At 39.8% G+C, this 16,903-nt stretch overlaps 1 protein-coding gene across 2 annotated transcripts in view; it reads left to right on the forward strand.

Annotated features, from left to right (window-relative positions):
- Window positions 1-14,256, forward strand: part of ZNF217 (zinc finger protein 217) — a 28,803-nt gene extending 14,547 nt beyond the window's left edge. For both annotated transcript variants that reach the window (XM_055813893.1, XM_055813894.1), the window contains exons 2-6: window positions 326-2,082; window positions 4,290-4,415; window positions 5,292-6,890; window positions 10,727-10,855; window positions 12,126-14,256. In XM_055813893.1, coding sequence (XP_055669868.1) covers window positions 582-2,082; window positions 4,290-4,415; window positions 5,292-6,890; window positions 10,727-10,836 — 3,336 coding nt within the window. In that variant the 5' untranslated portion in view covers window positions 326-581 and the 3' untranslated portion in view covers window positions 10,837-10,855; window positions 12,126-14,256. The remainder of the gene's footprint in view (window positions 1-325; window positions 2,083-4,289; window positions 4,416-5,291; window positions 6,891-10,726; window positions 10,856-12,125) is intronic.
- The last annotated feature ends 2,647 nt before the right edge of the window (window positions 14,257-16,903 follow it).

Consider the following 16,903-nt stretch of genomic DNA (forward strand, 5'->3'; position numbering starts at 1 on the left):
TAGTGCATGTATTGAAATACAGTTTCAGCAGCTTTGCGTAACTGGCTAAGAGTAGGTTTAGAATAGATAGTAGACAAAGTGTTGCTTTTGTATAGTGATCTTAATACAGAAGCCCAGCTTAAGGGATGTTCAAGACCATACTATTTCAACTGCAGCAGGTAGAAAAGTGACCAGAGTGCCTTCTAGCTGTTCCTCATAGACTATTAAAAGCATGCCTTCTGTGTTCAAAAGTATTTGATGGTTCTTTAGCCCTAATGTTTGTTACTTGGTATACTGTATTTTCATTTTCTTTTGAGAAGTCTGACTATTTTTTTCTCTTCTCCAGGTGCTGGAGTTCTTTGTGGCACTGAACTTGTCTGTGAGTGTATTTTGGCCAATGCAACTATTTGAAATGCTTATACAGAAAAAGTGCAACTGGCTGTTTCTATAGACTTGAAAAATTGGAAGAAAACTTCCTTCTGTCACTGAGAGAACCGAATAATACACTTGCAGTGACGTGTGAACACAGATAAAAATGAAAAAGAAGTAATTTTTGCATTTTCCTGGCAGAGGTTTTTTTAGCTTAGCAGACTTGTAAGCACATGTTGGAGAACTTTACAAGTGTCCTTATTGAGATCAGCGAGCATCCCCAAAGAACTGAAACTTACATTAAAACACGTAATAGGGAACAGAACGTAGGAAACATGCCAACTCAGCCTCTCTTGGCATACATGGATGGACCGGATGGAATAGCCAGTACTGTTGGTGCACAGATGGAGAATAGTGATGCCTCAATGACAATAAAAGGAACAAACACAATTTCTTACAAAAGCTTGCAAGAAAAGTTTCTCATGCAAGCTGAGGGTTGCATGCCTCTGGACTGCATGTTTTGTGATGAGACTTTTAAACATCCTGAAGAACTTGGTAAGCACGTTTTAACTCAGCATAGGCCCACTCTTTGTGAACCAGCTGTCCTGCGTGTTGAAGCAGAGTATCTTAGTCCTTTAGATAAATGCCAAGTAAGAACAAACTTGCCTTCACCGAACAATGGAAAGGACAGTGAAGAACTTAGTTGTGAAGTTTGTGGACAAACATTTGATGAGGCTTTTGATGTTGAGGCACACATGAAAAAGCATAAAGATTCTTTTACGTATTGGTGTAATGTATGTGGAAGAAGATTTAAAGAGCCATGGTTCCTCAAAAATCACATGCGAACACATACTGGAAAGCCTGGTTCTAGAAACAAGCACCAACAAGGTTCTGAAATCCCCGTAACAATAAATGAGGTGGTGCAGGAGCATGTAACTGAAAATGTAACGTCACCTTACAAAATTTGTATGGTTTGTGGTTTCCTATTTCTCAATAAAGAGACTCTAATTGAGCACAGTAAAGTGCACACCAAAGAATCAGTACCCAGTGGTGAAAGCCCCCAAGTGACTGGTGAATCTAATGCAGAAGAAATGTCTCAAAGAGAGGAATTTATGCGGCTCTTGAACTTAAGACCAAACTTGGGTCCAGCAAATGACAAATCACAAAAACCTGTGAAATGGATAGCTGAACTAGATCCTTTCAACACATATCAAGCCTGGCAGCTGGCTACCAAAGGTAAAATTGCAGTAGGCCATGGTCAAGTCAAAGAATCGGGACAAGAAGGAAGTACGGACAATGATGATTCATGTTCTGATAAAGAAGAACTTGGTGAAATTTGGAATGCAAATAAAGGTAGCCAGACTGAAACTACAGGGAAGTCAAAAGTAAATAAAAACAGCGGTTACACAGGGAATGGTAATTTATCCCAAGACAAACTGAAACATCCCGGTGGTGAAGTGCCTTCTATGGAGATGGATTCTAAATTGTCCCAGAACAAAGAGAAACCAACACACTGTTCGGAGTGTGGTAAAGCCTTCAGAACATACCACCAGCTTGTTCTTCACTCCAGAGTACATAAGAGAGACAGGCGGACTGATGGAGAGACTTCAGCTGCTTCAAGGACATGCTGTACTGATATAATGGCAAGTCTGGATGAAAATGGATCAGGAGAACGAATAGAAGGAGGCTCTGAAGATGGATTTGAAGATGGGCTTCCAGAAACACTTCATTTAGGTGAGTAGCGTTTTGAGCACTTCGGATTGAAATAGCTGTTAGTGTATTTTTGCAGGAACTCTTTAGACCCAAAGAATACATCTTGCCTTTGTTAGTTAGTTTTTCAAAACTTGGCCAGACATGAAATGTTATGGTGGGAGAAGGGGAAAATAGAAAAAATGAGAGGAAAGAAAGGTTCCAGCACTGCCATTTTGATATCTTTGGAGTTCTGTTGGGCCTTGCAGTTATGATTTGTTACGATTTGGGTTACTGGAATCATTGAAATAGGAGGAGTCACTGTTTACTTACCCCTTCTCTTTCTCCCTCATACCTGCAATAGCAAGAATCTTAGTTTTACTGGATGCTTTTGAGTGTTCCGTATCTTTTCTTGTTCAGCACATGTTTTTACAAATACTTGAAGTATGTTTGAAGTCATTGTGGTTTCACTTGTTTTCCCTGCATCTTGCAAGAAAGGGCAAAAAATGTCCAATGCCTGATACCATCAGTTGTTAAGAGCCTGAGGAGTAAAGAATAGTTCCAAACTTTTTCTATTAAACTGCAGGTTCTGTGTTTCTTTTGAACAATATGTAACTTGAAAGCCTGAATGTCAGAACCAGCAATTTGAAATTAATTGCATAAGGACGCGCATACAGGCAGGCTATTAATATGTGGACATCATATATGTTAGAGGTACATAGTTACCTCCTCCTCCTTAAAGGGTTGCTAACAGTTCTCTTTGGCAAAGTAGATGGGCTCAATCTGTATGTTACCCAGGATTAATTCTGCATTTCGCAGTGTCTTAGAAAAACAACTGGTACTGAACGATTCCTTAATTGAAACAGATTGCATGTCTGGGGACAAAAAGGAATAGCAAGAAGTCTTCTAGCTAATCTAGCACTTGTGTGTGACATGCTTTGAGCCTGCATTTAAAGAACAGACACTTGCATAATCTTAAGAAAAGACGCAACGTACAGAATGTCCTGGCACGGCTGACTTTTCCATTTCTGGTAATGTGCAGCCCTTTATTTTTGCCCTCGGTAACAAAGGAATGGAATTATTACCTAATGTTAACTTGCTTGTTTTGTTTCTCAGGGTCTTATCCTAAACTACAGCAGCTTTCATTGCGTGATGCTGAGTCACGCTTATTGAGACATTATCTGTTTAAAACAGCTCTGCCTTGTCTTAGCCATAGTTTAGCCATACTTAGCATTTCCAGTATAGAAGCTTTCTGACATGTAGGAACTTCACAGAACCATTTTAAGCTATCTATTATGTATCTCATATCTTAGCCAAGCGAAACGTCTCCTTCCATTTCTTCCCGCTGTAGCTTTCTTAGTCAGTTTTGACTGGATATTTTACTGGAGTTGTCTTGATCTTTTTTTTTTTCTTTCCCAATTCAACCTGCCTGAGCAGTCACGTTGATTGAGTGGTGTGTTGTGCAAGCATTCTCCCAGTTCTTGTGAGACATTTTGCTGTACTTGCCGCCCTCCAGTGGTAGCTGCAGCTGGCTACACTTGAGTGGAACCAGGTTTTAATCTGAGTTTTTCTTAAGTCTTTCAGAGAACTAGCAATGCCTGTCACTTTCCTACTCCCATATTTGTCAAAGCTTAAGCATTACTGCTTCTAGTGAAAAAAAGATTACTTGTTAGATCTAAGGATGTTGTTATACAGATATGACACTCCATCGATTAGCATAGAAATAATAACAATAATTATTAATAAGAAAAATGTTTCTTCTCGCCTGCCTTCCCTACAACACCATTCTGTGTTTTGCCATGGTGTGCAGAGGAGGTTTTACAGTCTGAATCATGCTCACCCTTACGAATTCAGACACTGCCTTTTATTAAAGAATGCAGTTTATAACCTGAATTTTTGAGATTCTCATTCAAGTTCCTGTAGGTCAGTAACAAAGGCCAACCCTCCCCCCCCCCCCCCCCCTTTTTTTTTTTTTTTTTTTTTTTGAGACCTAGTTTTGTGTTCTTGTTCTCTGGGAAGTTTTCATTACAGTCACTAACCACAGTGTTGCTTGACACAGGCAGAAACCTTTTTAACTCTTTCGCTCTGCAGCGGTACAGGACAAAAGATGCTTGTTGACTGTAGGAGTTGACAACAGTTTATCATTCTGTGTTTTTCCTTAAAAAAGGCAGTTAAAATAGGTAGGTAGAGTTTTAAATGGGACTACAAATTTGCATTTGCTCTTCATAATACAGCTATATTTTCTCCCAAAGATAAAAATGAAGATGGTTTGGAAAGAACAAAAGTTAAAAACCTTGGAGCATCCAGAGAATGCAGCTATTGTGGAAAGTATTTTCGCTCAAATTATTACCTCAATATTCATCTCAGAACTCATACAGGTAAATGGGCTTCACCTTTGTGGGAGGGGAAGGAAGTCTGCTGAATGCAGTTGGATGGTGTGTTTAGTTTTGCTTAAGAAAAACAGAACTTGCCTTCCAAATTATTGAGATTAAGAACAAAGTTTTTGCTCATGTTACAAAAAAAATTTAAATCATTCCAATTCACATTTCTTGGAAAGAACTAATTATTTACATAGGTGTAAATCTTGTTGAATAAGGCTAATTATATTAACTACTGTTAAGAACACAATATCTTTGAAAACTTTCTATGTTTAGCAGTCTAGCAAAAATTCTAGTGTTGTTTTGTTAGTTTCGTTTGACTTCTTGTTTGTGTGTGTTGGTTTTGTTTGTTTGTTTAAAAAAGCCTTTTTCCCAAGTAGTAAACTGATTGTCTGCTAGTTGCTGCTACCTGGGAAAAAGCTGTGTCTTTTTCTGTTTGTTTTCTGTAGCCAGGCAAACTCCTCCTTCTTCTGTTAATGTATGTCCCTGTTTTTTTGAAACAACTCTATTTATAGATGAACTGTAACATTTGTGTTGTTGAATAGCATACCTGTGGTATGATCAAGGGCTGTAAATTGTTGTTGACCCATGGTTGTACTTCTTGCTTATCTTTGCCAAACATACCGTCAGCTACCATCCCCATGCATAGCCAACGTGTGGAAAATATCTTCATTGCAGCCAGAAGATGTCACTGTAGTTAGTAAAAGTGGTAAGGTGTAGTGGTTTAAATGATTTAGATGAGCTTGGGAGTTACGAGTATGTGGAAAGGAAAAGAAAAATCTATTTTACTGTTTCGTGGTCTACATTATTCCCTTGTGTTTAACTGTATTCAAGACTTAAAATTGTATCAAACTTACTGACAAAACTGTGTTTCAGGTGAAAAACCGTACAAATGTGAATTCTGTGAGTACGCAGCAGCACAGAAAACTTCACTGAGGTATCACTTAGAGAGGCATCACAAGGACAAGCAAGCCGATAGTGCAGCAGATGTGAAAAGTGAGAGCAAAGTTTCATCACAGAGTCAGGAGACAGAGCTCTTGCTGGTTGCTGATGGTGCTCAAGAAACCAAAAATTCAAAAAGGCTTTTTGATTGTGCCAAAGATGCTGAGGGCCGCCCACCTACCAAGCAGCAAAAGGAAATTCTGTCCCTGAACAATGCAATAGGCAGCACAGTCTTTTTGAAAAGTAAAAATAATTCTAGGGAATTGAACAGAGGTTCCGTTTGTAACAATTCAAATCAAATACATAAGAATGTGTCCACTCTTTACCTGGAAAAACTGAAGGCTGAGAAGGAAACAAAGGAAGCTCAGCGCAATGTTCCTCATAAAAGAGAGAGGCAGGCCTCTGTGGCATCAGAGGGAGATGACGTCCAGTATGTTGGTGCTTTAAAGGATGGAAAACCCACGAATGATGTGCGAGAGAGCACTGAAAACTACAAATGCAAACCTGTGGTGGACTCTCAAGAAAAGCCCTTGAACTTATCTATTGGGACTTCACAAGAATGTTCAGTGGTTTCAACTAGAGGTCAGCTAGCACCCAGCACCTGTTCATTTTGTACTTACAGAACATTTTACCCAGAAGTCCTAATGATGCACCAGAGGCTGATGCACAAATACAATCCTGACACCGTTAACAAAAATGGCTGTAGAAACAAGGCTCCAGCTAAAGCCAGACGCACTGGATGCCCTCCAGCTCTGCTTGGTAAAGATGTGCTTCCTCTGTCTTTTAATTCTAAAAGAAGTAAGACTTCCCCATCTACACAGCAAAAGCTGTTGCCAACAGGGAAAGCTAAACAATGCCATCCTCCACAGAACAAAGTCCCTGTCTTTTCAGTGACTGACTCAAGCAGCGCAGCCCCAAGTAACCTCAAGTTTCATAAACAGCAAAGTAATATTGGAGCTCAGGCAACTAACTATAGACAACCTCAGCAAGAAATGCACTCCAGTTCCAGTATCTCTCCAGTATCGGACAGAGTAAAAAGATCTGAATCTAAAGTAAAAGCTCCCAGTATCCCAGTGTCTCAATCTCAATCTGGTCTTGTAAGCAGCAGTATGAATGGAGCTCTCGACTCTCACCTGAATGAATCTGCCTGGTCTTGTCATCGTGGAAGAGACTATCTTTGTAGTAAATCTGTGAGCAATGTAAATCTAGACTATGGTGAAACGTCTTCTAAACGAATGAAACCTAATGTATTAGCTGTTGAACATACTGACTCTCCAATGGCTAATTACAGAAGATACGAAATGAGCAGATCTCGTGTTGCAAACAGATACCCAAATCTGCTACCTCAGGAATGTTCTCGCACCAAACCTGCATCCTCTGTTTTGCCAACCAAACAAGGGCTTCTGAATTCAGATGATGTTGATCCTCCTAATATGTTGACTGTTCTCAAACCTTATGAGCCATATAGCTCTGGATCACTTTACAGTTCTTGTGGATCTAGCAATGGCCAAGTAACCAGCTCTACAGTGGAAGGTATTGTATCTCTTTCCTAGTTAAATGTCTTGCACCATTACAAAGAAAGGTGAATGAACCATAAATAATTGCGTACCCACCTTGAAATGGAGAAAATAAAGCTGTATTTAGCATTTCACCAAGTCTGGGCAATGCTTGGATTTTAAATTTAAAATTCAGGTTCAGCAAAGTCCTGGCTTGGAGAATTAGGCATGGAAAGTCTTAAAGAATCTAATTTAAAGTTCCTCAAGTTCCCTCCTCCACCCTGCCATGGTCTCTGATAGCAAACATGTATTGTTTGCTCATCAGAGCACTCCAGACATGCTTACTAATCCAGGATATGGAACGAGCCTTTCTGCTTAATATACAAGAAGTCTGAGACCATCTGGAATGTTAATAAAAACCTCTTTCTAAAAAAAAAAAAAAAAAAGTGGGGGTGGGGGGAAGCAGTCATGGACAATTGTTTCCTTCAGTTGCAGAAAATGCAGATTTTTAAAACAAATCATAAAGCTATGATTTAAATCTTATACCTGTTCTTCAACGCTTTTAAAATAATGCATAGTTTTTAGTAGGAACAGAATGCTTTATTAAATCAAGACAACATATTTCTGCTATTCTAATTATGGTGTCTCATTGGACTATGTAGTAATGCTTTGTGGAAAATTCTGGGTCTAGCAGAGAGAAATGTTTTGTGATGCATTTGGAAAACTTTGGTACTTCTATGAAACCCTTTTTTGTTTTTTGGGTTTTTTTTGTTTGTTTTTTTTTTTCTTAGTCAACATTTTCAAAACTTAGCAGGAGGCCAAGACTGAAAGGTGCTAGGTCATATTTAAGCAGTTGTCTATTTGTAGAAGTTGGTATTTATGACTAAGCTGAGGTCAGTATGGACTTAGCTGTAAATATAGGACTTTGAATTTTGAAATGAAGATCCTATTATAAAAATGAATAGTGCGTATGTGCTGTGTAGTCTTAAAGACTCTTCTACGTTCTTAAACTCTGTGAATACTCCCATTCTCTGGAAGCAGTAAGATTATTCTAAAGCAGTTTGGGTTTTTAATAAGCAGGGGTGTTACCTTAGGTCAGTGACTTGTAAAATAGTGAATCTGCATTTACTTATGCAGCAAAAAATGTGTTTGCTAACTCTTTTTTTGGTTTGTGTTTGCTTGTTTTAAGGTTGTGGGCTTCATAAATATTCAGGCTTGCTAGTGGGTTATGGAAGGATGAAGGCAAGTGTTACGGTGCTGTTTCCAGTCTGGGTAGGGAGTGGATAAAGGAAAAGACAGCATCACAGCTGACTCACTGAAGTGGTTGTGAAATGGACTTAATTCCTAGTTTCATGAAGAGCGTTGTCTGTGTACCATGAACTGTACCATGAATTGCTGTGAGGAATGTAAAATGGGCACTAGGTTATGCACAGAATGCAGAGGGACGGGCAGAAGGACAAATGGTGCTGATTCCTAGTGATCTGAGAGAATGAAATATGTCCAGGGTTTTTTCTGAGTACAGAAGTCATTCATGCAGTTGTGGAATGTACAATGCTTTGCAAGACTACCTCCCCTTCCCCCCCCCCCCCGCCCCCCTTTTTTTTTTTCCCCCCTCTTTTTCTTCTGTTTAAATTAGTGGTTGATGGTAGCTAAGAACTTCATGTATGATCTCAACATTTGGTGGAGGATTTGACTGTCCTTAAGGACTAAACTATGTTAATTTGACGTGTCCGAGGACTTGTGCTTCATGACATAGCTACCTGTTGAGCAGATAGCATGTTCAGGATTTTGAGGGGATGCTTTTTTAATTTTCACAAAAACAAGAAGGGGAAGGTTAAAAAGTCAGCCAGCTAGATGAGTAGTCTACCCTGAGGACTAGAAGGTGGGTAATGCCTTGCTCCTTTCCTTATTCCCCCTTAGTGTGCTTTGGGGATAGGGGAATTATTTTATTTTGCCAGTAGTCTTAGTGAGGTTAGCCTGCTGAAGTAGCAGTTGATGCAATGCTATTTTTAAACAGTGACTTCATTGGAATCCACCTTGTTCTTCTTTTGAAAGCTCCACCTGTCTGCCAGAAAACTCTGTGGTAGGCTTTTCTTCCTCTTCTTTGGTGCTAGCCTGGAGACAGTAGCCTATAGTCAAGAACTTCTACTGTTTCTTGTTATTTAGAGGGCTCAAAACTGGCTGCAGCTAGTTTGACAGCATTGTTGTCACGGAAATAAAGATTTCATTGTTACGTGGTGTTGTCTTAAGGCAAGAAAAGCAACTTTTTATGAACGTTACCTACATTGGAAAGACTTATGAAACAAGACCCCCCATCTGTGGGTTTTCTTAGCAACTTAATAAAAGCTCAGTGCATGAAAATACAGGTTTTAAAGGTTAATTTCCTAGTTTTCCAACCATTCTGCCTGGAAATACCCAACCCAAACCTTGATAGCTGAGAGGATATGGGGTAGCAGACAGGCAAACTTCTCGGTGTTAAGAGTTTTAATGTGGGTGGAGACAGTGGAGATGAAAGTTTTTCTGCAAATCCTTTTTTTGTTAAAAAGCTGAAGTACAGCTGTTTAAGAGTTGCAACTCCTCAGAGATTAATTTTGTAAGATACCCTATGTAAAATCCTGCAGGTCTACACCTGCAGGTTTCTGTAGCCTTTTTGTTGAACTCTGGTGATACTATAAAACATGATGTCAAAACCTTTTTTAAGGGCCTGTGTGCCTTGTGGCAACATTATTTAGGTCCTATGAACATGTTCTGTTGCATGTTAAAAGCTGGATCAAGTTGTCATGAGAATATGTTCCACTTGGCAAACTTGATTAAAGCACGATGCCTTCCGTTACTGCTTGTAAGCTCTGCCATTCTGTGTTGCCCTGAAGAGACAGAAACATTCTGAAACCACTCAGTTTGTGTTATTTTCAAATTAGTTGCCTTTGCAATGGCAACATGCTATCAAGGATAACCTGTTGGCTGATTGATCTGGCAGAGGCTGCAAATTAAAGACAATTGCTCATGACACACTCCAATGGCTTCGTAGATTCTGTTGAAATATTAATTTAGCTTTGCCATTTTAATTTAATTAAAGCTTGCTAGGTTTTTTTTCAATGCTGCATTTAAAGCTCTTACAGAATATGGATGGCAGTTGGGCTTTTTGTATCCGGTGGGAGTAATGATTCTTGACTTTTTTCCTTAATTTTATGAAGTGTTTTTGACTGCTTGCTTAAGCTAATAAGACTTAATATGGAACAGGCATTGATTTCACATATATAAATCTGAATTAATGGTCTCAGATAAACATGAAAGTACCTGTATACTAGACTGAAAATTGCTTAACAAAGGTTTTCAAGTACATGTGTATTAACGCTCTTTAACACCCTTTAAAGTGTCACAATTGCCATATAATCCATGATGGCAATAATGTAGTATACCTGGTTTTCCTTTCAAATACTTGTATTCAAAAATTCAATTTTCAAACAAATACAGAAACTGGATTATGTAGGCATCATGCTATACATTACTGCAGCACTTAAACCTTCTTGAAGTGAAGCAAGTTTTATGAGTTAAGCAAAAAAATTTTCTTGCAAATAAAATGAGCAAAAGGTGGGAAATGGACATCACATGCATACAGCTTAGAACAAAGCTGTTAAATTAATACTTTTCATTCACCTTGTATTTGTTCTCATACTAACAAGGATACTAAATTTCGTATAATCTTTTACCGGGACTAGGAATATCTGTTGTCTTCAGCCCTGCTCACGAGGTGATTTGTAGTAGTGTCTGGTATTCTGGGATTCTGGATGCTAGCATAGACCTGCTCGCAACTGAATGTCTGACCAGTTAGATTAGCAGGAAATAATTCTAACTCCTCTAAATTTTTGTCAGGAAAGAGATCGGTGTCATACCAACACTTGTCTAGCAGCGTGCTACAAAAGCGAAGCTATGAAAGTTTCATTGGTAATGCACACTTTCGACCAAGTGACAAGAAGACTTAATCATTTACTTCAAGAAACGGTAAACAAAACCTTTTGAACTAATTGTTACTTAAATGTTGCATTATGTACTCCTGGCATCAAAGGTTGCTCACAGCGTGATGAGAGGTTGTGAAAGTCTGAACCAGAATAGCTGAAAATACAAACTCCTCCTCTCTTTTCTAAGCCAACCAAATACTGGTGTAGCAGCATTAGTTAATTAGGGTGGTGGTAAAGGCTTGCATAAAAAGTACACAGACGCTTCTTTTCTAAAAGAAACGGGAGGGCTAACCATAGATGAATGTATTAATTAGTTGCCAGTGGAAGAGTTGAAGGAAAGGACTTTCCCCTTAAGTCAGTACTTGGAGGTGGGGGAGCATCCTGCAGAGAACTAGAAATGAGAGGGTGTCTGTTATCACAGTTCATGAATCCTCTAAGAGGTTACGTTGGTTAGTCCTTCCTGAAAACGTAGACGTTACTCATTTTACAACTGAAGATTGTGAGGATTGCCTCAAATGACAAGACTCTTACTTGGTAGGTTATTTCATGGAGAAGTAAGGGTTTCCTTATACCACCTCGACAGTTTTGTACTGGAGAGGTTATTCCAAATAATTTTTCCTTTGTTTGACTGAGGGGTGAGTGTAGTTTCTTAAAGAAACAGGTCAAGTGAGAAGAATCAGCCTGGTATGCTGAATTCCCATGCTTCATCTCTTCAGTCCTGTAGCTGTTTCTCAACTTAACCACCCCATTGTGTTTGCAACATTATTGGCTGCTAAGGAGATAAATACTAAGGCTATAAATAAATGTGTATGCTTTTCTCAAACCTACAGCTACAGATAATCTTCCTCATTCAAATTTAAGGAGATGTGTCTTGAATGCTGTAGCACCTGGACCAGCACACACTATTTTATGGAAAGATTTTATATATCTGGGGAGCAGAGCTATCTGACATCAAGTTGATAGTTTTAAAAAATACTTCACTATTTCTTGATGTTCTTCTAATCTTCCAGCTTTTATTGTCCCCCTACTAAGCGTATTTTTGTCTAGTTCTGCTTTTAAGCTAACTCGGTTTCCTGCCTGTATTTCTACTTGGGGCTTGAGTATCTTCAAAAGCAGACTTGATTGCCAGGTTTTATTTGGCAGGTAGAAGACACAAACCTTATATGGCAGTATCACTTTCTAAATACACTTATGTAAAGGTGCAGAAGAAATTCCCTTTGTGTTTGAAAGATACTCCTCGCAACAAAAAACATGTTGTACTATTGTATAGTTGTATACCATTAAAATATTTTCTTTTTTTTTCCACCCTCTAGGTCTAAGGAAACAAATGCATTTTCTATGGAGTTACACGTGCAGTTCATCCCTTGAGTAAAAATGAATGGTGAAAGCTACTGAACTAAGCTGTGATTGTACTGTATATAAAAACACTACAGTTTTATAATACTGGTTCTGTTAACATTTTGTACCAAATAGCCATAAAAGTAGTCTAAATAATTGGGTTATGAAGGTGTGTGGAGAATGTATATCTTGACATTGACTTTTTGGAATATTTTTCATTAGAATTAATTGACCAAATATTAGGTAGGAATTATATTTTTACATACTTGAGCGCTGCTGAAGAGTTTCTCTTTGAAAGAATATATAATTGCACCTCAGGTAAACTGTAGATGCTGAAGTTGAAATCCTGTTGGCTTAATGCTCCTTTTTCATAAAGGTGAAAGTTTCTCATCTGTTTTTTCTGTTGAACTGTGTTAGTCTTTTTAAACAACTTCCAAATAAACTGTCTGAAACTGTCCAGTTTATGAATGTTGTGAACATCTGTGAACATCAAAGCGATGGTGCTGACATTATGCTGGTCTGCCTTGTGTATGTTAGGACCATTACATGTTGGAGGGATCTGTTTCCCTGGGGTTGTTTCCAGCATATTTTTAAATGCAAGGATGAGGCAATACTTGACATTTGGATTTCAGTGTGGTGTTCCTGAAATATGGTTGGATCCTTCTCTTGGCATTGGTTGCTGTTCTTCAGAGAAGCCTCTTAACCATCTCTACCAACATGCAAACTCTTACAGCAGAAAACACCTAGGACTTGCATGAGAAACGATACTAATCTAAATGTTTCAAATGTTTAGTTTTGTACTAAACTCAATACAGTTACATTTAGAGGAAAACTACTTTGCACCTTTGTCCAAACTGTAAAGTCAGAAACAAAACAGACTTGCAATATGAATATGGGATCTACAGACTTCAAAAGGGATGTGGCTATGGTGTAGCCTGCTTGACTGTGCTTGGAAGCTTCTTGATGTCGAGTTTTAGCATCTACTGGGTGGTTAAAATAAGTGAGAAATAACCTGTAAATGGGAGAATATCTCCTTTTATTTTTTTGCAAAGACAACAAGGGTTTTTTCTAATGCACATGCAGTTTAATTTTTGTAAAGGGAAGATGGCCAGTTACCAGCCAGTAAGCAGAATCGTTGCATATTTTGACTGGTGTTCCTAGTTGCTTCTCATAAAGCCTGTAGTTAAGAGTTAATTTCTTCTGTACCTGGCTTTGACTTCCATATATTTTAGTAAAACAAAAAATGGGAAATTTTGCACTGTTCATTTTGCTCTCTTCCCTCCTACAGCAAATGTAAAATAGCAAGACCTAGAAACTCTTGTTTTTTCATTATGCAACTTGAGATGTTCTAGTTGTACGTCTTAGTTCCTGTATATGGGACCTATTTTTAATGTCTCTGTAAACTGGCGATGTAATGAAGTGCTGTGTATCAGGAAATTGTACACTATTTACCTTTTTTCCTGTTCATAAGCTGAGCCATATGTACATAATCTAGATTTTTGTTTTCCTAGTTTTGCACTTTTATAGCCTATTTTTTGAAGACGAATTCACTTGGAAAATGGTTAATCTATTTTTTTGCGTGATCTTTCAATGAGTCTTATAGAATGCATGCTGTAACTATCATCTGTGTACCTTACAGGGTTCTGTGACAAAAATGTGCCGGGCTGGTTTTTAAGTTGTTTCAATGAACAGACCTAAGACTTGTTTGTTTTTAATCTCCCTTCAAGCTGGTACAGTTTCCCTCAAGGTGCTTTTTTGGTGGGTATCTTGGGGTTGGAATGGAAAAAACGGACATGAGGACTCTTTTATTTCGTGACAGCACGGCCCTGTGCTTCAGAATACACTTTGCCCATCAGTATTAACTATTGGGATACTACTGGTTTTGTATGTTTCTTTGGAAATGACAGTGCATATATAGAGGTACAAATTGTTGATTTTTTTTTTGTTTATGTATTTATTTCATTCCATTTTGGTTTATTGTAATTGTCAAAACCGGAAGTTGTTAAGCAGTAGGCATACATTACTCATTTAATTTATGATGTATTTCACTTTAGTTGAGTATATTATTACATGTGGATGTAAATATAGACTTGGTGTTTTGCAAAACTGGTTTCTGTGTCTTGCTTTTAAAGCTTAAAGTGAGTTGTCTGGAATTTCATATTCAGTTGACCTTTTGTCATGCATGCGCTGCTGGGGGAGGGGGAGAAGGAGAACCTGCCAATACCCAAAACCAAATTCATGCCGTGTTCAGTTGGTTATATGAAAATACTGAGTCACTTCCCAGAAAATCCATCTGTGAGGCTTAGAAGGAAAACTCTTCAAAGGTTTCCTCATTGTTTTGTGTCTTCCAGTTACTTTCCTTCAGAAAAGGAAATTGGGTTATTTGTATGCATTTTTTTTTTTTGTGGTAATAAAACTGAGGGGAGTGGTTTTATTTTTTTTTGGTTGAGTTCAGAATTTGTATGGGCTTAAACTGTTTTTGAAACCAAATACGTTCTGAAAAATTTCTGATGTGTTCTTGGAGCTTACCTGAGGTGTCAGACCTCACCAACACCTCTGGCTGTGTCTCAAAACTAGATTATGAGCTTGGAAGATGGCTAGAGAAGAATCGTCCAAGGCAACTCCTCCTCGAGAGAAAGGGAGCTCATCCGATGAGATCCTCAATATAACCCAACGCTTAAGGGCACTTGTATGAGCGGCCGCAGCCTTGTTGACATCCCAGGTTAAGCTTTTGATTCCTGTGCTAGGCTGGCACTTGCTGCTGTGATAAGGCTTGTAGAAGTTGTTTAGACTAGTTTCTTCAGTAAAAGTGATGCTGTTGGGAGAGATAAAACCCTCAAAGTGTGGGAGCTTAAGAACAAAGTGATGTGGTGTGTGGGTCTGTCACTTGCTTTGGAAGGGGCAAGATCTTGGAGTGTCGGCGGTGCACGGCCAGGGGACTTGGGGTCTTGCTGCTGAAGGCATTTGGCTGGGCTTAGCGTAACTGTTCTGCGTGGTGCTGGGTGGCAGCGTCGTTGGGGTACTAAAGCCCACTGTTAACCACAGCTTCCCTTCAGCACCTCTTGGGAGCGCTGAGGGTCCTCCCGCCTGCTGTTAGTTCCGAGGTAAGTTAGACTGACGATAGCTGTGCATTCCAGGGGCTGCGTATCGGCTGCCGACGTTGCCATGCCAGTTTGTGTGTTCTGCAAGCTGTGCAATTAAAAGTCAAATTAAAGGGCAAATCTCACTGTCTGACTGAGGGGGAGGCAGTAAAGATACAGAACCAGCACAAGGACATTCAACAGAAGGTGGAAAAGTCTTCGGGTTTCTTGCATCTTCAAACAACGTGGCATTTTGGAGGTGGCTTTCAGTGCTGCCACGTCTGCGGTTTGGTTCCTCAGCGGTGAGCTACATTAACGCTGCTAAAACTTTTTTCCTTCTATTCCTCTGAGATGTTATTGCCAGCCTAACCTGGGTGAATGGAAAGGTTGGGACTTTCTTTGTGGGGGGAAGGCCAAAATCAAAAAGAAACGGAGCCAGTGGCTGAAGCTGGGGTGTCTTGTCCCTGCTGGTGTCAGTAGAGCTGCCCTAGGTGAGGGGTGGGTGAGATGTGCTGCCGCCCCCGTGGGCTGCTCTGCCAGCTGCCCCCGGTGCAGGCGCCCTGTGAGGCTGGTTGGCACAATAACCCACGGGGGGTGGGTTCTGCTGTGGCCCCCAGGCAGAGCAGCAGAGGCCTCAAGGACCGTCCCAAACGCAGGAATGCACAACTAAGGTACAGTGTCTCTCGACTGTTCAGAGCAGCGTTATAAACGCTTGTCTGAGGGTGCTTCCTCCTGTGCTTTACCCGATAAGATACGGACTGCTGTATGTCTTGAAACTATGGAGAAGGAACGCTCGGTTTCTCTTATGAGGAAGATCTAATATTAAATCACCAGTTTCTTCCCCTTTGTGAAAGAGGAAAATATGCAAGTGCGTTACTGAGCAGATTTCTCTGTTCATTTGCACGCACTTGAGAAAAGTGCATTTAATTAGGATTAGCAAGTCTCTAAATTGCAGATGGTTCTCAGGGGAAAAAATAGTTGAGTGCATTCACGACATTAAAATCAGTACATTTAATTCAATTTCATCTTAATATTAATTCATAACATCGAAAGTAGTAGTTTCTACAGAAGATACTCATATGATTTAGGATTACTGGCTAAAGTGAGATCTGGCATTTCCAAACATGCTACAGCATGATTACCACGTGTAATAATGCAGATTGAGTGAGTACATGCTAATTGCAAGAATGGCCGTTTTGACATACGTTGTTATCTGCGACAAGGGTCAGAGCACTGGCAGTTTTATTTCTTTTGTAGTTCATCATTGATAGCTGCCGAGCCCGGCACTGGGTCATGTGTGGAGCATTGCAAAGCTCGGAGCGTAATTCCAGCGAGAAGGCTGCTGGCTTGAGCGTGGCTTTACAAAACAAACGCTCTGGTTTAACTGCCACGTTGGCCTCTGTCCTGACCACAGACCTGTAGGTAAGCCATCTCTGCCTTTAAAAAGTGAAATGTAAGGTTGCAGTATCTTCCCAGATCATCTATTCTTAATTTTATTATTGGCTGCGGTTGAACTGAGCCTGCTCTGCACGGGCAGGCACAGCAGCTTCCCCGTCCTTCTGTGCACTTGGTCCGAAAGCGAAGCAACACGCCACGCTCTGGACCCAGCTGGATCTCTGCAGGATGCTGGGAGCTGGGAACTCCGGGTGGCGGTGGTCCCGCTCCCTCTTCAG

The sequence above is a fragment of the Falco peregrinus genome, chromosome 9, assembly GCF_023634155.1.
Source record: "Falco peregrinus isolate bFalPer1 chromosome 9, bFalPer1.pri, whole genome shotgun sequence".
Lineage (NCBI taxonomy): Eukaryota > Metazoa > Chordata > Aves > Falconiformes > Falconidae > Falco > Falco peregrinus.